The sequence below is a fragment of the Scleropages formosus genome, chromosome 13 (genome assembly GCF_900964775.1).
Source record: "Scleropages formosus chromosome 13, fSclFor1.1, whole genome shotgun sequence".
Taxonomy (NCBI): Eukaryota; Metazoa; Chordata; class Actinopteri; order Osteoglossiformes; family Osteoglossidae; genus Scleropages; species Scleropages formosus.
Window position 1 is genome coordinate 28,163,135 of NC_041818.1, and position 21,173 is coordinate 28,184,307.

The 21,173-nt window shown below is 49.8% G+C and overlaps 1 protein-coding gene across 3 annotated transcripts in view; it reads left to right on the plus strand.

Moving 5' to 3' along the window:
• cplx2b (complexin 2b) overlaps positions 1 to 20,968 on the plus strand; it is a 46,030-nt gene extending 25,062 nt beyond the window's left edge. For all 3 annotated transcript variants that reach the window (XM_029257349.1, XM_029257348.1, XM_029257347.1), the window contains exons 3-4: positions 12,013 to 12,188; positions 14,557 to 20,968. In XM_029257349.1, coding sequence (XP_029113182.1) covers positions 12,013 to 12,188; positions 14,557 to 14,754 — 374 coding nt within the window. In that variant the 3' untranslated portion in view covers positions 14,755 to 20,968. The remainder of the gene's footprint in view (positions 1 to 12,012; positions 12,189 to 14,556) is intronic.
• The last annotated feature ends 205 nt before the right edge of the window (positions 20,969 to 21,173 follow it).

Consider the following 21,173-nt stretch of genomic DNA (forward strand, 5'->3'; position numbering starts at 1 on the left):
TGGTCAAGTTACACTTTTTCCAAAGTTACAAACTTATTTATTTTGAACGGCATCTTCACTAAAATTTCTCTTTCCAGTGCAGCACACCAGACTGTTACCGTTTACGCTCCAGGTCGGGTTCCATTCAGCACTAAGATTCCGCCTTTGATTAGCAAAGTACGTCCTGCAGTGAAGACCAGGAAGCATCGGTACTGAGCCTCTTCGTCTTACAAACTTTCAAAGATACAAACACTTTGCAGTTTATTCAACGGCATCATCTTCACTTATTTGTCTCCTGGGTTGTTGTGAAGAAAACGCGTCCTGTGCTAATCTGCCAGCAATGAAAGAACTTTATTCTGAGACTGTATTAATTCAAATCACTTCCACGGTGTTTACAGCTCGTGTTCCTGGTGATCCCGATTCCGGTGATCAATAATAATATGAGGAATCCATTGACATGTTTATGGGACAAATCCATCAACGATCATCACTGAGCCGTGATGATCCAGAGTCTATCATAGTATCCAATACCCTACAAAGCATTTTTTCTTATTATAGATGTATGACTTTTGCTGACGGTGACCTTGTGGTAAAAGAGACTTCTGAGTTACAAACAGATCTACATTCCAACTGTTTGTAACTGAAGGAGCCAAAGTGTGGAAATGTACATTACATCCGCATAACAAGTGAATGGAGCCTCAGTGTTGTGGGTTCGAGGGAAGTTCTCCACAGAGGGCGCGTTCAAAGTACTCTGTTTGTTCCCCACGTCTCAGATCACTTCTGACCACGGGTTCGGTTGGAAGGCTCCTTCAGCTTCCCCCACATTGAGTGCCTTCCAATCGATAGCTGTCCTGTGGTGAAGGTCACGGCTTCCTGAGAGCACCCTCCCCAAAACCCCGTTCTTGGGCGTGGAGTAATCAGCCAGATTACTACGGGCAATAAAAACAAGATTCACACCGTTCTGTCCAATTCTTCTAATTGCTTCCCAAGCGGTTAATGGACATCTCGGGTCCCCCTGGGGGGCATCGCTGTTTGACAACTGTTTATGTTTCTCATCTCGCTGGAGTGGCATCTTAATGTGATTGGGTCTCAGCAGCAGCCCCAGGCTCTGGGCTTCTGGAAGGAGGCGGAACCGCGTTCCTAAAACGGACCGAAGGAGCAGCTGGAGAACAGAGGTTCTGCTTTCGGGTTTTGCACTGGTTCCCGCAGGTCTCCTGCTACGGCTGCGCAGCTGCAGGTTCCAGTCGAGCGGCGGGGGGCGGGCCGGCCTGCAGAGAGGCGGCACCGTCGCCTCGGGTGCCCGAGGAGTGTCCGCAGCCCCTAGCAAGAGCCCTGGGCTCGGATCAGAGCGTGGCGGAAAGCGCTGGAAAGTCTCTGAGGGACGAGAAGGGCGCAAGGGACCGCTAATGGCGTAGCAGGCTGTGAGCGTGGCACGGGTCCCAGTCAGCCGACTGACAGCACCGCCGGTGGGTGTGAGGTCGCAACTGCTGCCAACCGCAAGCTGGGGCTTAGCCTGAGCATGTATCCCATCGTCCATCTCTCCAGCATGTGCCAGGCCTGAGCTTCGGATGGGCATTGGCTCCGTACTTGGGACATTGGAGAAGAGGCATGTGACTTATCTGCTCTGATATGATCTGCATGAAGGAGCAGAAGGAGTGAGAAACACACGTCGCCTGGTCTCACACACAGCCTGGATGGAGACACGTGTGCAGCTCTCAGTCAACGTGGTCAGCTCTGAAGGTTGTCTGGTATGGCGTCCCACGTGGACCTGCTGCACAAGAAGGGTCTCCTCCATCACGTCCTCTCACACTTTCGATACCTCCTCCATCATCTGCTCCAACTCCTTCATCACCTCTAACACGTCCTCCTTCAGCTATTCATCCATCATGTTCTTCAACTCGTCCATCACCTCCATCATCACGTCCTCCAACGCTTACTCATCACCTTAACTCCTCCATCACCTCCTCCACCTTCTGCTCCTGCTTCCAGGCTCTCTGATCTGCGCAGGTGTACCACATGAGCAGTGATGGCTGCTCCTAGAAGATCCCTTGAGCTCACCGTGGAAAGCAAGAGATGACGACAGACTCGTGCCGAGGCTCCCAGACTCGACTGGTCTTTTTTGAGCTCCGCTCTCAGGCTCCGTACAAACTCAACTCTCCTGTCTTGTTTGACACACCTGCCCCGTTACAGCTGAATTCTGTCATATGGAGCTTCTAGGGAGGAGGCTCACCGAAGACCTCCGTCCTTTGCGATGCCTGTTTGCAGATACATCAAGACAATGCTTTTATCGCAACCTGCTCGCACACAACATGAAACTCCTCTTTGTTTGCTTTTTGTGAATCAGTAAACAAATGCATTCTACATTTTGGAACTGTAGTTGTTTCTAGAAATGGTTTCTTCTGTTCAGTTCTTCTGCTTGTGGATATAAATACAAAACAGGAAGCGCGTCCTTTCACCTCGTTTGACTCGTTTCTTTTCGCCTTGGTTATTTCCGCACCACAACGATCGTTTTGTACGCGACGAAGGAGCGTAGGGCTCTGTTTCTATTGGTTCCTCTGGTGGAATGGATGGAATCAGGAGAGGATGTGCTAATTAGGGAAAGGGGTTCGAGCCGTTGGCTGAGATTCAGAAAGGCAGTTCTCTCTGCGGTTCTGCTCTGCGGTGTTGCTCCGCATGAACAGAGCTCCTCTAAACCGAACTGGACTGGAGGGAAAAGAGTACAGCAGAGATGTTTTAAGTCCCGCTGCTGCAAATCTGATCTCGTATAAAAGGGGGATTTAATGGTTCACAGCAATTAATTTTATTATTTTCGGAACGATAAAATCAATTTTTAATTTACATGAATTATGTAAATGAGGTCATAGACAAGGGTGGGTCACAAAGTATGTGCAGTGTTTGTTGCCGATACTTTTTGACCAGTCCTCATAATTTTGTCAAATGGATTATTTTTTTTCCACCTCTTCTGGGTAAGCGGCTTTCTTAAAGGCACAGCACTGGAGTTCCCTCTGGCACCTACAGGTTCTATTTCACACCCGCTAGGCCCCCTGTTCCTGTTTGCTCTCTGCAGATACCCGACCCGAAGAGACCAGTTCAAGGAGCTTTAGATACCGGATTGTGCAGAGGTTGGTTACGTCCTCCCAGCCGGTTCCCGGTGGACCCTGCGGTTATATAAAGCACCAGACGAGCGAGACGGAGCAGAAACTCGAGAGGAATGGGCACCGGGCGAACGCCTCCCGGGTTACATAAGCCATGTGGCTCCAAAGGGGCCGTTAATGAATGTCCTGAAAGGCCAGCTCCAGAGTTCCCTTTGAAGCCGTCGGAGACGTCGGTGAAGACGGCGCTTTTGTGAAGGGGCTTAACACCCAGCTCTGCGAGGATCACCGGGCTCTGCGGCGGAAATGGACTTTCCGACATCTTAGCAAAAGAAACTCGCCGATGTCATCAAGTCGCTGTCAACAGGACTCGCAAAATCAGCGACTTGTGCGTGAGAGCTGCAGAGTGTGACCACAACTCGCCGTGTGTAAGGAGTTACTCTGCTCCATTGCGTGAGCTGGCGGCACCGTGGTTAAAGAACTGCCTTCAGCACCAGAAGACCGTGGCTTTGAAACCCAGGACTGCTCCGAGGACAAGAAGGGATCTTTGGAGACTGCGGCAAGTTATGCAAATATGTACCTGTTCATTACCTCTCTCTGGGTTTCTGCTGAGCTAATAAATGATAATGGAATAATCCAGATATTAGGTTGACTGCCAGGAAATAACAAAGGATTAAAGGGGATCAAAGGGCATTGCATCAGAACTTTTTTTCAATCCCGGAGATTAGCGCTGTTGTTTCCCTTTGGCAATTTGGTTCGAGCACTTAGCCGTAATTTCGCGTCGATGGACGGGCTCTGCGGCGAAGCGCTAATTGAGCAGCCGGGGAGTCACAGGTTAGCAGCTATTACATCTAATGATGCAGCGAGGTGAGAAGGGGCTAATTCGTTTGCGAATGAAACGTCTAAAATTTGACGCCCAAAGAAGCTAAACGGCGAGTCCAGCGCTGCTTTTTTCTCCCCTTTTCTCTCGGCCTTTTGTGTCCCGTCCCCTGTTTCAGCCGCTGGAAGAAGAGAGCAGCAGTCAGCGCCCACATGAGGGATGCCTCCCCCAGAAGCTGACGCTTAATTCCTAATTGTCTGCGCGAAATCCCTTCAAGCGCCCACTTATCTCGGGGCCCTCAGATGCTGCGTTCGCAGAGGTGATTTCGCTCCCTTTTTTTAACCCTTCTGCGACCCGTGTTTCCAGTTCCCCTCTCCGCCACCCAGTGTGGAGTGGGGGTTCCACAGAGAGGCTTGAGCTTCGCCTGCAGTGGCTCGAGGGCCACCGGGGAGCGTTGTCGGCCCTTTTTCCCACTTCTGTTCCTAGAGCAGGTGTCACGGTTTGGGAGCCTTGTGGGGGGGGGTCCCCACTGGGAGTGGACAGACTCCATATTCATTCCATCAGGGCTGCTGGTACATCACTCTTCCCCCTTCCCCCGCTTCACCTGCCTCTCCTGCTTCTCAGCTGTCAGCTTCGGTGGAGTCCAGCGCCAGCCTGCCCTGCTCTCCACACGTCCGCGGGAGGTGATGGGCTCACCTGGGGAAGGAGACCAGACAGCACGATGCCCCCAGTCAGGCCCGTGTGCGCTAATGACCTAGCGCTCCAGCAAGGTACCGCGGTACAAAGCAACTTGTGCAAGGCTGCTGGAGAAGCTGTCACATTATGTGCCCAACTCTTAATTCTAGCAGCAGCCCAGAGTCAATTACCAGAGCGCACCTACAGACAGTGTCTCCTATTGTTTGCAGTGAAGTGTTCGACTGGGTGGCATTTTTAAATTGGTTTCGCCGCCCTTGCGGAGCAGCGACAAAGAGAATCTTTGACAGGGAACCCGTGCTTTATCGAGATTTCTAATAATCTTAATCAAATCATATCACTTGAGCAAATTTGCTATATTGAATATGATTCGCACAGTTGGGCTCCGTAATGAAGTTGCCAAACGCACGTAGGATTCCGCCGCTAGCATTTTGGATGCGAGGGTAAAGTGGGCGGGGTCTGGAGGCTCCACCTCTTGCAGAGGTAACCCCTCCCCTTGAGCTCCCATTGGATCTTGTGGTTCCGCCCCTTGCAATCTCTGCTCGCCCCAGTTAAGGTTTCTATCACAACAATCTGTTCATCGAGGCTTGGAAAGGCTTTGCGCTACACTTCCATTTACTGTTTTTGAACGCTTTTCTCCTAAGCAGCTTTCAACAATTCAGTCATTTATACAGCCAGTAAATTTTCACTGTAGCAATTCGGCGTAACTACGTTAGTGAAGCGTACAACACCGCAAGTGCAGTTCGAATCTGCGTCCTTTGCCCAGAAACAAATGTAAAAATGTGTCGATGTAAACAGTCCTACAGGCAAGCAAATGCATTGTGTGTTTGCAGCGCTGTTTGTACAAGTTCGCAGTCACAAGGACTACGGAAGCTGTGCCAGATGCCGTGTCCATTACTGCCGAGAGAGCAAACATTATGGCTGCTAAAGGTTACCGCCCCGCCTCATTTCGGGACCGTTTCGCCTTTTCCCCAGCAGCCGCAAAACAGAGCAAATGTAAATGTTTCTCCCTCGATCCTGTGTCAGCGGGGCTATTAGCCAGCGGGCTGGACCACTGCCAGGCCAGTCCTGCGCCTGTGAGCCAGATCAATAGCCAGACGAAGTTCTCGATCCGCCGCCAAATATATAATTCATATTCACTCAGGCGGCCCTCTATTTACCATCGACCGGGTTGCCGCAACAACAACACAATCAATATAACGGGGAAAATGGCAGCTTTCTACTGGGAAGTGCCACGTGGCAACGGCGCGCCGACCGGAGTAACCGGGTCAGCTGTAAAAGCGCGACAGCCCTCCACCTTCCGTCTCGCGTCGACGTTTGGCCGCTAGGACTGCAATAGTGAAGATGCTCGCGATTTTGCCACTTGTGAAAATCGCATTTTTTCCAAATATGTCATTTGAAGTGATTTCCCTGTTTACCTCCTGTGTGAGTTGTAATATTCAGGAATCTCAGTGTGACACGCTGACAGGTTGCACATTGTTCTTGTTTTTTTCTCAGCACATTAGCAGTGGGTTTTACTCCTGCAGCAAGTGTTTCCCCCGTGGAGCACGGATGATACACGAGAAGCTATTAGCGCTCATCCGTGCATCCGAGGAGCCGTGTGCAAACGGGCGATGCGGGAGGCACGGCTGACATCTCTTCCCGCACTCACTGGCCCTGGGTTCAAAAAGCAGCAGCACACCCAGGATCTCTTTACATCCGGTTTGTGTGAAAGAACAACAACAGACACGTACATCCCACTCCAAGATCCTGCCACGTGCTTTGCAGTCGAATCATACCTGGTTCGCTGCACTGCTGCATCTCCTTTGTTGTGGTTCTGTCTCCTTCTGTAGCGCTGATGTCTCTCGACACTGAATACCAACGAGGAAACTGTCAATCCACCTTTACAGATCGCTCCTACCTTGCTCTACATTTCATTTCCCATCATAACGGATTTCTCGTTTATTGTCATTAATTCTTGTTTACCTGACGCATCAGCGCAAGGTGACTTACAATACGGAGTTTGTGCGCTAACTGCTTATACTGATTTACCCCCTTGTACACCTGGGTAATTGTTACTTTATCAGTTCAGGGTTACAACCTCAGTCGAGGGAAGTACAACAAGAGGTGGGACTTGAACTCAGACCCTTCGACTGCAAGTCAACGACCTAACTCCTACCTGCTGCACCTGTATATTTTTTTTCAAGTACAAAAACACATCTTTTAGAATCCTTTACTTACTTACACTAGCTCTCAGAGCCACGCTCGCCTCCATCTTACCATCATCCTCTTCTCTACTATCTCTCGCTCATGCAAAGTCAACATCTTGGACACGCTGTCTGAAGCCGCTTGTCCCGACACGAACCGGGGTCTAGCCCGGCGACACAGGGCGCGAGGCTGAGGGGGGAGGGGACACACCCATGACGGGACGCCAGTCCGCCACAGAGCAGGCCTTGGTCAAACCCGCTGCGCCACCGTTGCCGCCCCATCTATAACACAAGATTATTATTTAAAACCTGATCTCCATTAATTAAAAGCAGGAGATAAAGGGCAGCTGACAGAATAGTGCCTAAAGCTGCTACCTGTGAGTCCGAAGGTTGCCACTTCAAATCTTACCTCCAGTTGTACTAAATGTAAATAGTGTAATATAAATGTAAAACACTCATTGTACAAAATAAAAATGAGGATAGTTGCTACTGGGGCCTCTCCTCCCTTCATATCATCTTTGCTTCCTTCTGATCATGATCACGACACCACCTGGATGTCTGGGATCCACAGCAGCTGTGTCTGATCGAGCCGTAAGTCCTTTGTAATGAAGTCATGTCCAGGATGTGTGCTTCCGCAGTCTCAGCTCAACATGGCAGGATTTAGGGAAGCAACACTTCACCGGGGGGTCCAGACAATCCCAGACCACCAGCTCTCGGAGCCATGCTCTCCTCCATCTTACCGCCGGCATCCTCTTCTCTACCGTCTCCTGCTCGTGCAAAGTCAACATCTTGTTACTATCTGACACAGAACAGTCCCTCCTTTTGCACCTTTTCCTTCTTCATAAGACTAACAGCCAGTGGAAATACCATCTTCTTCGAGCTGTGCTTCTCCAGGTTGCGTTTAAAGGAAGGTCCGTGCCGTGAAGGCTCATCTCTGACCTTGAGGTCACGGTCGACGTTTGCGCTCAGTGGTGTGGTTTCTCTGCGAGAACGTGAGGAACGTTCTCTGGAGAACACTGGGGAAGAATCGAGCTAACAGCAATAAGCTATGACGACTCGCACTTAGCTATCGTCGTTAGCGATTAGCCGATAACCATTAGCTTTAACTGGTAAATGTTCACTTTCGTTTTCAGTTTATTAAGCTGTATTTGCTTGACAAATTTCCATACACTTGAAATGCCAAAGAAGAGGTTGAGCAATTGTATACAGGTGTATCTAAATTTGCGAATTTGCTGCTAGGATCACCGTTAGCGATTAGCGAATGGCTAACGGCAGCTAGCAGCGGTCCACGGCCACGCTCTCCTTCCTGTTCGGTCTCGGGCTCCTTCTCTCGCAGTCCACTGGCAAACGCTATGGAACGTGACCTGGATTGCGTGGGATGTACTGTGTTTGTTTGCTCCGGAGAAATGGAACGAGAAGGTTTTCGCGTATGCCTTCCTGCTTCCAGTCTCTTTGTGCTGAAGTTAGTCGAATAAATGCAAATGTAGGTGTCGCACAAAGAGAAGTGGGCAGCGGCAAGCGAACGAATCGGCTTTTTTCTAAGTCGGTTTCGTATAGACTTGTGCTAAATTCTGTTTAATAATCTGCTAATGTTAATCTTGTGTTTCTTCAGGGCTACGGAAGTCTTTATGCAGCGGATTTAGAAAACGCCTCCGTTTTGTGGTAATTTCTTCAGTCACATCATGGCTCTTTTTCCCATTTATTTCCGGCGGTTAATGCCTTGCGAGACGCCTCCTTTGTTTGTGGCCCCTATTCGAAATACCTCCAGGCTCCTGATATCCGTCTTCTCCCACTGCGAGGCTGACTCACGCGCCATCTCGCGCACGCGCAAGCCCCCCGCTCAGCAGAGGGCGAGAGCCTCCGTGCGCCAAAGCAAACGAAACGAGGGGCGGTAGCAGCTGCATTTTGTATGTCCGGGTGCGAGGTGGCGGGACGCTCGAGAGCGGGGTGCTTCCTTCGAGTCACATGGACCGCTTTTGCCTCGTCATCATCTGGTTCTAGTTGTTTCGATTTGTCGTCAGTTTCATTTATAACCTGTGCTGGCCAGCAGGGGGCGCAGCGGTTAGAGCCACCGCCTCACACTCAGAGGACCCAGGTCTCAATGCCACCAGGGTCAGGGTACTTACCCTGAATGGACACAGTAAGTACCCTGTGGTATAAATGGGTAAATCATAAGCTGCTTTGGAAGAAAACTAAATAAATAAGTAAAATGACTAAATAAATAAAGGCCAACCCTCAAAGGAAAACAACCTCATTAAATATTTAGTTCGGCCTGATAAGACTCGGTATGTTTCAGCAGTATTAAAATGGTCGTGTCAAGTCGTATGTAATATAATAATATTCCCTCATTATGCCATGTGCTCATGCAGCAGATAGCTGAAATATTAATTTGTTGTGCATTACATGTCACATATTTGTTCTTGTTTGCCCAAAACGCCTTGGCATTTAGCACGACCCATTATACACGATGACATTTTCATTTAAGACCTTCAGGCCAAGTACCTTTCTTAAAGGTTCAGCAGCAGGCATCGTCCCCAACCACCCTGCTCTCTCCTGCGCTCCTACATTATTCATTTTCTCGGCACATGGTCATGATCCGGCGGGGATTCTGACTCCGCAGAGTTTCATCTGCCTCCCCACCGCCCGTCCAACTCGTCTGACGTGGAACTGGAACACGTCTTGTCAATTTTCTGAGAAACATATGGCAGCAGGGCCTCAATGGGCTGGATGCGTGACAGCCGTGCCCTTGGAGAGCGTCAAGCACGGAGCTGCTCCACAGAGGGATTAGGACCCGCCTACCAGTGCTTCCTGAGCCGGGAACATTGAGTCCGAAGGGCGGCCTCGGGATGCCCCCGCGCAGCGCTGGCGGAATCGCGTGGCTTGTAGTAACACTCAGAGAGGTGGCCGAAGGGTCACGCTGGGCTCGAAGTGGCCCAATGCTGGCCACAGCCCAAGCCGCACAGATGGCTGCACGTGGGGGGGCGCCGGAACGTTCCGGCAGCCATGTTGCCCTCCAACTGGCCGTGCCACAGCGACGTTACCCTACGTGCTTCTTCCCGGCCTGCGCCAGGCCATCGCGTTATCGTGGATGTGATCTGCCGCGGGGTTTCCCTGACGGCAGCAGGGGCGCAAGGCCACGGGACCGCGGGACGGTGGCTCTTCTCGCCTCCTGTCCTTCCACACCCCTGAGCACCTTTGCAGGGTCTGTCATCAGTAAGGTTGCAGGCTTTAATCCCACCATGGTCCTATATGTGTTTTACCCTTTCTTACTAACCCCAGCTAGCAAACTATACACTTTCCAGCTACAACAGAGGGAGAAACTGGAAGCTCTTTGAGCTCTGGATCAAAGTGTCTGCAGAGCTGCTGAATGTGGATGCTGCTCAAACGTGGTTCTGGCCGTGCCGCTGAAGGGGTTGGCGACCGCATGGGCTACCGGAAATGTGTTCCCGCAGGGCGGGACGTGACGATTCCCCACCTTTTGTCACTGCCATCCACTGGTCACCATTCACGCGCTTCTTGTCAACTCTTCTGCGGCAGAGCTCCTCAAAGCCTTCTGGGCAACTGGGTCTCGGAGCAAATCACCGGCCCGGCGAACGCTCGACCGTGAACACCCGACGCTTCATCTTGAGCGATTCGATATTCCGCAGCACGTCCACAAATGTTCTCATGACCTTCTGAGCTCTGCAGCTGGACGCTTCGTGGCCGTTTGTCCTTTTCAACACCTCCTCAGGTTGCGCTAGCGATGGGATAAAAACAACGGAAACTGAGTACCTAACGTTCCCAACCGCTGCGACTTTAAACTTTCGGAACCGCGAGCCGAAGCCTTACTGTGATTTTTCCTCCAGTTTATTCTTTTGAATTTGCAGTGAGCACCAGTGTCTTCCCCTGCAATTATGTCATACATTCAACAGAATATGCAGCCTGCAATTGACATTATCAAACTGATTATAAATTACGCTGAAATTGAATTGGGTAGCAAGTCAGTCAGACTCTATTTACCGTGGTGCTGCTCGTTGTGGAGCTGTTGGGAGCATAACAACAAATACGATTAGAGGAAATATCGGCGATAACAATGCAACGCGAATGGAAAGTCATGAGCTGGAACAGTGGTAGGAAGGGAAGTCAAAATAATGACATTTGAAATGATAAACATCTCAAAACAAAATTAAGAGCAGAGCGCAGAGTGACGCTCGGCGGAAAAGTGCGGTCTAAGGCAGCAGCAACCGCATGGAAGGTATCAAACCTTCGCCGAAACAAATGCACAAAAAAATTACGGTAAATTCTCGAAAGTGCAATGAAAATCCAGGAGAAAATGAGAGCCAAGCAAGGCAATATCAGTCCTTAAGTGCACAGTGAAAAGGGAGGCAGTGACAAAAAGCAATTTGGCTGCTATTTCCTCTGCGAGAACGTCAGGATACAGAAAGCTGCGGGCATTATGGCTTTTTAGCGCAATCTGGATCACCCACAGAGACGTAGTGGAGGGTGCAGGAAGCGTTCTGCCCTTTCCGCTCACTGGGCTGGGAAACGGTCCAGTCGCTGACAGCTTGATTCATAGAGGTCATTATAGGATGCTATGTGTGTTTGCACAAGTCGCGGTGCGCCGCGCCGCCCCGGTAACAGCTCGTTCCTCAGTCTCACGGCACGGCGCATTAAACCTGCAGGGGAAACCGGTCGGGACCAAACGTTATCTGTTTTTTGTAATACGCACCCGCTTTATTGGTCAACTCATCCCTTATTGGGCAGCTTTCTTTATTGGCCATAGCCAGTCGGTTAAGGTAGCTGGGTAGGCCTCTGCCTTATTGGGCAGCTTTCTTCACTGGACACAGCCAGTCGGTAGAGCCACCTCAATATGCTGTCCGACATATTGCTCAGCTTTCAGGATTGCATTGTCAATCAGAACAGTTTGGCAGGTTATCCTTCTTATTGGCCAGTTCTCAGTTCCACAGAAAGCATTTGTGTCTTTCTCTTTGGCTGATTTCTCTCTGATCCGCTGTTTGTCTTAGAACAAGAAAGGTCTCATCTTCTGCTTGTGTTTTTGCTGGAAACAGAGAGCTCTTTGGACTTGATATTTGTCCTAAAGGCAATAGCAATATCTTTCTCTTGTACATATCGCCCGGTTTTCGGAACAGAGGTCTCTTTTTCAGCAGCCGTTTGTTGTTGGCGTATTAGAAACGTCTCTCTGATCGGCTCTTCACCTTACAGGGAACAGAGATCCTTTTCTTATTGGCTGTTTGTCTTCCAGGGGCCACCAAAGACATGGGGAAGATGCTGGGAGGCGAGGAGGAGAAGGATCCCGATGCCCAAAAAAAAGAGGAGGAGCGGCAGGAGGCACTTAGGCAGCAGGAGGAGGAGCGCAAGGCAAAGCACGCCCGCATGGAGGCAGAGCGGGAGAGGGTCCGGCAGACCATCCGGGACAAGGTGAGCCGCCGCGAGGGGCTTGGATGGGCCTGTTGGGGTGGTTGGCACGTGCACAAGTCAGGAAGCAAGGATGGTTAGTAGGTAACCTCCTTCTGAAAGGGGGGGCTGTACAAACCCCCGTCCCAAAGATGGATTCCGGAAAGTCCTACACATACATTAAAAGCATATAAAGCATGGCGCTGCCGAGGCTTATATTCCGCTTTCATCTTCCCCAGCAGAAGGCAGATTTATTTCTCACAGATCTTTACTGCTCTCTCGTTCCTTTGAAGTGCTTCCAAGGAAAACATGGTCGTCCTGAATTCACACCCACATCAAGACCAGTCTGTGCCGAACCCGCGTGCACGTGTCTCACAGCGCAGCCACCGATGTCTGCGCCCGAACCCCAGCCTCGACGATGAAGAGGAGGCTTGGGAATCGTTTTCTTGTCTTAATCAGTCATGGGCTTGTGTTTTTATGAAATGAATAATACAAATGAAGTGCATGCCGATGGGGACGGTGGCACCAGCGGGGACTGGCTCAGTGCCCCTGTTTGACTGGGCGCTCTGATCCCGTGGATGAGAAGGGGGCGATTGCCATTTCTTTGGAGAAGAATAATAATAAAATAAAAGCATGAGCTCCTGTGGTTTTGCTTCAGGTGAAAGAAGGGATTTTTTTGTTATTACTTATACATGGTCTCTCTGAACTGGTTTCAGCCCCACTTTTCCCGGTGTCTCATTTCGCAGTAACATGTCACACACGGGAAAGACCAGACCGACTACAAAGAGCAAAGCATTAGTCTTCCTTCAAAGCGCTTGAACCCTTTGCGCTGCTCATTATAATGGTGCCGCGCCGTCGCCGAGACCACGTGCAGTTTGCGCGTAGCTTTTACACGCAAACGTTTTAGACCAACAGACGTGCTTCGTTTTTGTTGTTCAGGTGGCAGCATTTTGCATATTGACGTGAAAATTTTTTTCTTTCTTTCATTTTCTTTCTTTTCTTGTTAATGATGACGAAACAGGAGAAAACACGCCATTTGCAAAAGCACTTTTCGTCATCATTAACATCAGATTGAGACATTAGAGCGTTAAATAAAGTCACTGCTAATTGAAATGGGCTTGAAAAAAAATGAACGCGATATCCTTGTGCAGAATCACGTCACGTCCACGCCCACAACGCAACCGACCTCACCCGATGATGCTCCTGCACCTGATTGATCACTCACCCTTTAAAAGACCCTCCTCAGTTCCCATACCTTTGCGGAATCTCGTCAGGGACAACCGCCCTTCTTCGTGACGCTTCGCTCACACACTTCGCTAACTCTCGGTTCACGTTGTCCGGTTTTCGACTCCTCGCTTCGTTTCCCGACCACATCCACGGATCCTCGTTCCTGTCCTGTTCGCTGCTCGACCGACCCTTCGCTAAGTCCCTGACCTCGCTCATGGATCTTCGCTCTGACCCCGACCGCCGATCGACCGACCCTTCGCCTGTCCCCGACACCGAGAACTTGCCTCTTCCCTCGACTCCGGACGAACAAGGCTGCACTTGGGTCCAGCTGTCCCGGCTTCCTATGTTTCACGTGACAAATCGCGGGCAGGAATGTGTCTGTGACTGCAGCACGTCCCCGAAAACATCAGAACTGATCTCCATATTTGTATAGTCGGGATGTCAAACGCAGAGTCTGGCAGCCGAAGGCAGGGAGGCGCTGGGCGGCCCCACCGTGAGCCACTTCAGCACTCGTTAGGACTCATCGATGCCATCCAGAGCTGCTGCTCCTCCTACACCCATAGGTCAAAGGGCCGGGGCAAGACGGGCAAAGGACCAGTCCCTAGCAGAGCTCTGGGTGCGAGAAAACCCTGGTTGGTTTGGTGATCTACGTCTGTGTGTTTGCAGGACTGAGTCCACCAAGAAGGCCATGCAGTCATAGCCTCTGCCTGTTTTCTTCAATCAAATACCACACACAACATAAAAAGTACACGTATTACACAGTCGAGCATTATTGTACACAAGAAAACTTGTCAACTATGTAAGTAGAAACACACACCTGTATGTAGTGCAGTAATACCTTTCCTGCTGACTGCTTTGTGTGTTAGCGACATGCTAGCAGAGTCTCCCGGTGCCCTGTTTTCCGAGGACAGGAAATTATTCTTCTTCTCATTCGTAGGCTATGCCTTACCAAAACACACAGTAGCTGCTATTGCATTCAGACGTATTTGGAGAAATGTTCTAATCAACGAATAGGCAGGATGAATTAGAGACATTCTGCGCGGAAGCTGCAATCCCTTGGTGAAATGGTCATTCGGCTGCACGGTAATCGGGGGTCAGCAGATCTCGTTATCACCCGCGTAGGGAAAAGCCTGCGGTAACATCCCGTCCTCCTTTCTTCCGACAGTACGGCCTGAAGAAGAAGGAGGAGAAGGAGGCGGAGGAGAAGGCAGCCATGGAGCAGCCCTGCGAGGGCTCGCTGACGCGCCCCAAGAAGGCCATCCCTACCGGCTGCGGCGATGATGACGAAGATGACGAGGAGAGCATCCTGGACACCGTGCTCAAGTTCCTGCCCGGCCCTCTGCAGGACATGTTCAAGAAGTAACGGGTGTGAGGAGCAGTCCGGGAGTCTGGGACTGGGGCTCAGGGGCATCGGGGCACTTGGGTGGGGCAGCAAAGGGGTGTCGGGTTTGGGAAGACTCCACGGCCACGAAAGGCCTCCTCTTCTCCTTATTTTATACTGCCAGAGAAAAACACACACGCACACACACACACACACACACACACACACACACACACACACACACACACACGCACACACGCACACACACACACTTCACACAGAACACAATGAAAACCACATTGCATTTGGTTGCTTCATAGCTGGTTGAGATAATACGTGTCCTTTTCTACTTCTCTGTGTTACTTTTTCTTCTGATAAACCTGGGATCTCAGGATCCACATGCTGAAGCGCGCAGGCATGTTGAGGGTGATTCGCGGAAACCAAGCTCTGCTGAGCGGCGGCAGACATCGAGGTCAGGAGAACACCACGTCAGCGTGAGCGCCGCCGGCGCTATCGACTACTTCGGTACTCAGTCAGTGAGCTGCGGTTCTCAGCAGAGACTTCCTGATAGGTCTGCAGAGCTGGATTCCTTTTACCGTAAAGAAAAAAAGAGCAGTTTGATGTGGACCGTTCCTTCAGGTACCTTCTTCCCAAGGAACCTTTGCTGGAAGGATGGATGCTGTCAGATCGGTTCAATGACCTCGCAGTCAGCTGAACGGCAACGGGTTTTTATTTACCTGCAGCTCCAGTTGCTGCTGCATAAGTGTTGTGTGTAGAAGACTGGAGAAAAACGGTAGCTTTGTGCAAACTGGGGAAAAACATGGCAGGACTGGATTTGGAGGGAAACTCTCTTGGGCTCCAGAGTTCGTTGGCTTTATATGACAGCTGTAAGTCCTTTCATTTTCTCACGGGTGTTATTTGTTTGCATCATTGAGGCTGCTGTTGGCGGCGAATCGGAGATGACGTTCTTCTCCGTCACCTTCGTCATCAGTGCCATTCCGCACAGCCAGTGCTTTAAAAAAAAAAAAAAAGCTTGCTAGATGGCAGAATTATTTTCATTTGCCTTCAGCTTCATGTGCTACAACAGGATTATTCTTTGTTGAAGATCCTTTTCGTTGCCTTTTAACACCAAAGCGAGTGCTAAATTAATCGCGGAGAGGCAAAAATCCGCAAAATTTCCATCATTAGCAAACCGCTAGCTTATCGTCGTACACTTTGCGTAAAACCGATACATTCCAAGCAGGAAGCGCCGCAACACGAAACACAAAGTTCGGCGACTTGACTTCTAGAGTGTCAAAGAGTCACTCGGGTACCAAAATTAGTAGGTTTAAAAATTGCGATTGCAATATTTGAGTAATACAGTTGCGAAGGCCATTTCGAACATAGCGGTACCTGCTGCACATTGGGAGGGACATGAGCACGAGAGGGATCTCCTGCGTACTGTAGCTGCCTGTAGTATCGTCTCCAAGACAATCAACCTGCGCCACTGCATCTTTAGTGGTAGTAGCCACTGTGGGATGTCATTCTGCATTTCAACTGCCAAGTTGCTTCTGTGTTTGTGAAAACGTTTAAAGTCGTAGGTTTAGAGACAAAAGATGAGAAATGCATGCTGGGTATTAGGGGCAGTCAACCTGTGTGGAGAGTAGATACTTTCCGAGATTCGTGGACCAACACCTTAAGACGACTTTAGTAGATTTCAGTAGTCGTGCGTCTCGCGGATTCCGTTAGCCTTAGAGCGACCCCGCCGAGTTCTTTTATTGTCTTACGTGACCACTTCTCCGAGGCACGGAAGGGTTGCATCGAGTGAGATTCCGCGATGTCCGATGACTGCCAAAACAAGGAGTGATGACTGTTAGCATTTGTCCTTCTGCTGCCAACACTTGATAGGACATCGTATCCCGCGGGTTCGCGTCGCGGACCAGTTCCCGTGTTTGGCGAGCGAACGCGAGTCGCTGCAGAAGGACGGGCTCGTTCCGTCACACCCGGCGTAGCGACGTTGCTGTGCGGTTGCTATGGAAATGTTTACAACTGCACCACCGCCAATCTTTGAGGTGAATGTTTACATGCAGCCACGCACCTTTAAGAAGAGGACGTCCCCACCTGGGAATCGTTTTTCGTTCGTTTTGCCATCTGCCGTTTCTGCTCACTTTTTCAGTATCGAGGTTGCATTGAACTACAACTGTACGTGAAGCTTATATACTATTAACATAGCTAAGTATGTATAAAATAAGAAAGAACAGATAGTTTTTTCCATCTTTTTCCCTCTTGCTGTTGTCCCAGTTTTACAGTAGTTTTCAACTTACAGGTAAATGTTTTTCTCAGAGTTTTCTATATGGAATTCAACGACTTGTTGTTGCCATATATAGCTTTTTTGTCAGACATATTTTACAGCAAAAGTAATACCTATAACTCATGAACTGTCCTGCTAATGAGTTTCTTCGTGTAAACAGCATCTCTGCTAGAGATGCGGAAGAAAAAAGGAGTCAGTGGTTTATTGCTCACGGTCACCTGTTGGGTGACTGACTGTCCACTGTGCGTCGCGGAGCGCGGCGGCGGCTGAGGACGCTCACGGGTCCGAGTCCATCGACACCCGGGCCAATTGACCGCGAGGCCTTTCTCGCGTTCGCACAGCGGGCGGTGGGCTCCGCGTAGACCTGTACCGAGAAACGGGACGTCCTTTACGAGACCTCAGGGCCTGGTTCTTGTGCGAGCGCTCAGCTTCGTCCTGCGCCGCCGCTCGCCAGAAACCGCGGACCGTCCCGTTGGACGGACGCATGACGTTACGGTTATTGCTTTTGGACGAAGAGTCGATGCATGCCGAATGTAAGGATGGACGTACGAGGACCGCGGTCTGCCCTTTATGGCTGTCGTGTGAGAGCTCCGCTGTGTCGACGAGCTTCGGAGGCGTCGCCGTGGGAACGTCTCGCTTTGTCTGCAAGCAGAGTCGCCGCCGGAGCTGCGTCCCGCACTTTTGGAAAAGCGGCCTGCGTTGCAGCTCTCCGAGCCTCTCTTCTCACAGCGCCCTCCGCAAACTGCACCTTTAGCAAAAATGATTCGCATCACAAACTTGTTGGAGTGAAAATACACAAAAAAATATATATATATTTTTCAATTTGAAGATCAGTGCATCGCAGAGCTTTCTGTCGGGAATAACTGCCAGATACTTAGAAGGAAATACCGTTTGGGCAAAAACATCTGTTGAAATGTTAATTGATTTATTTTTTGCTGTGTGGAACTTTTCACTAGGTAAAGCCATATTATTTAGACTGCAATAATTTATTAAAACGGTAAAAAGGGTAATTCAGTGGGGATTTTTTTTTCTGTAAAAAAGAAAACCTCTATTGATAATATCTACTTGTCCATCTAACTTTCTTTTATTAAATATTGTAACAATGTATGTGTACATATACATAAAAACACAACAAATAAATAATGTGTAAAAAAAAGTTTGTAAACAAACTGCCGCCGTGACGTTCTCTCTATGTACCGTGGGTATAAATGTGTGTCTAAATGTTGACCTGTGATGTGCAACGAGCTCAGATCTTTGCTTCACGTCGTCTTTGTTTACGTGTAACTTGTTTCGCCCGACTGACCTGCTCGACCCCCTGACCCCTGACCTCTGCTCTCCAAAAGGGTCACGGAGGGGCAGACTTACATATGACACATCACGACCTTTACAGCTCCAGCTCCAGTGTCACAGCTGTAGGAACACAGCGATGTAGGTTGTATGTAGAGGTTATAACAAGAGCTCATGGCAACGGGAGCCTGTGTGTATCGCAAATAACGTTACACTGAGTTAAAGAAGTGCAAAATGGGACATTATTGTTATTATTATTTTGTTTGACTTTTTTAAATGATTTAGATATGAAGACTCATGAAGGACTTTCTCTGTTCTATGTAAACAAACACGGTAGTTTGGCCGAGACATTAAACGAAGGCTTTAGGAAACCTGGGTGGTGAAGAAGTGCCCCCCCCCCTTCCCATGTGCTTAACCGTTGTTGTTGTTGCTGCTTTCCTCTTTATAATTAATGTGATTAATTAATGCGAAATTGCTGAGAGTTATTCAGGCGAAATTAGCCAGCAGGTGTTGGCAATCAGCAGCCGGTTAGGAAACTGATTGTTCGCACCGCGGCGGCATTGAGGTGATTTATGTTTTAATTACCGAGTGAAATGGCAATCGAAAGCAGGCGGACTGGTTGGGGCCTCGTGCGACAAACGCGCTGTTTGGCGGAGCACGGAAACTTGGATGGCGGTTTTCACCAGCGGCGTGCACGGCCGTTCTCGGCACCCGCCGTCCGTCACCGATTCGTTCGTTGCCTCCACGACGGCGCATCCACGCGTTTCCTCATACCTCCGACATACAACATCCGGCCCATTCCGCCACAGCCCGTCTCATGTAGGGACCGACCGTTCCCGCAATTCACCGTGTTCGCAGTGCTCTTGTGAGACTGACGTGGTGCCACAGACTCATGACTTCATCACCAGCGTTGAACCACAGTCTCACAAACGGGGGAATAGGGCTCATTGAGTGGTGCAAGAACACGCTCCGCTGTTTTCGGAGTTTTCCCGCTCAATACCGACTCGATGCTCACCTTCCATACCATCTTAAGGAGGTCGGTGGCAAAGAGCAGCACAGCTAACGAGGCACCGCTGCTGCGAGCTGTTGGCTTGAGGTGCAATCGGTACGAGGGAAGAGGTCTTCACGTCCGGTAGACGGACGGCTGCGGCAACGGGTCCTTTTCGTGGACACGGGCAGCATGAAGCCGAGTTCCTGCGTGGATCTCGAAATGCAGCTCGCAGGTCGCCGAATCCCTTCCGCCCCATGGCTCCTTTGCCATTAACAGCAGCTTCCGGCAGGCCATTCCGCTCCATCCTGGGTGGTCGTGTGCAGAAACAGCCACAGGAAGTGTCCATCCGTGTGGAGGGGAAAGTGCCAGGAGGGCACCAGAACCCTGGCTGATTGTGACCCATCATTATGGCTGCTTGCTGTGTTCCACTGGATGGAGAGTAAATGATGATATATTTAATTTGTCACATTTTTTAGCACAGCTGACATCTCCAGATGATCAGCATAGACACTGTGCTAGTGCCAAACAGTCCTCTCTTTCGTTTTTGAGAGATGACTACGTACTTGTAACCCGAGGACAAACTTGGCCGTCCCTTCGCACACCTTTCAGAACGAGGCTGGTTTTGAAGCGGCAGGGAAGGTGGGCCGGGGTCCCGTTCTCGCTTCTATGCATCAGGGTTCGCTTTGACGCCATCGTGGACTTCCGTGGCTGCGTTGATTAAAGAACTCTCCAACCGCAACCCCAACCGCAGCGTTCCTCTAATGTCTTCGGTGACGCCGAGTTCCCGCTACGCGTGAGCCGAGCGACGGACGCGGAGACGAGCACTTCCCCGACGACCTCGGTACCTGCCATCTCCGTGAGGCATCGCGCCAAGTGAAGCACATTTGTGAAGGGCTAATAGCATCACGTTTCCAGGACACGCGGTCGTCATTCCGCTCATTGTCATGTGAAAGCCATCCATGTTTCGGTGCACTTAGGCGGGCGAGGGTGAGGTGTGGGATGCATGTGGTGGCAGCGTAGGCTGCGATCACCTCTTATTTAGGGATCAGACACGTTTCTGGTCATGAGGACAAAGACGGTCGAAAGCCTTTCGTCCAACAGCCGTGGTCCAACACTGGGTCCCGTCCAGATGGTGGTCGTTTGGATGTTGCTCTGTCCACGTTGCTGTTGTTTTGCCCAAATCCTCCTCGTATGTAGCGTTTCGTTGGCAACTTTTGTAGCAGAAAGAGAAGGTCTCTGTGTTGTCTGGCAGGTGGCGGAATAAGGGAGGAGATACTGTCTGTCCTCCCGTAAAAAATTTGTGTTCCTTTGCAGTTCTGAAAAAAGTTGTACAGGCCCTATAATGAAGAGGTGGCATCTCTACACCTCTGTGAAATAAAAGAATGCCTCATTTATAACACATTTGCTGTCAAACTGTGAAGATTCCCATTAGTTTGAGATTCTTCTGAAAGGGAACATTGACAAACATCTGAGATGTTGATTCCTGGTCTCAGTCCTTCAGACATGTTGTCCAGGAAGACTTTGGAAAGTCTGTATTTCTTTCCAAACCATTTGCGTGAACATGTGCTCTTCCAGCTATTTAAGGCAAATGTCCGACTCCACTTATCACCCAGTGCCGTCCTGCATGTAATTCAATTCATTTCAGCTCAAATCAATTCAATTAAATTCAGTTCAGTTCAATTCAATTCTAATTCAATTCAATTCAATTCAATTCCAGTTCAATTTAGTTCAGCTCATTTCGGTTTGAATCAATTCAATTCAGTTCAATTTGATTGAATTCAGTTCTGTTCAGTTCAGTTCAGTTCAATTCAGTTCTAATTCAATTCAATTCCAATTCAATTTAGTTCAGCTCATTTTGGTTTGAATCAATTCAATTCAGTTCAGTTCAGTTCA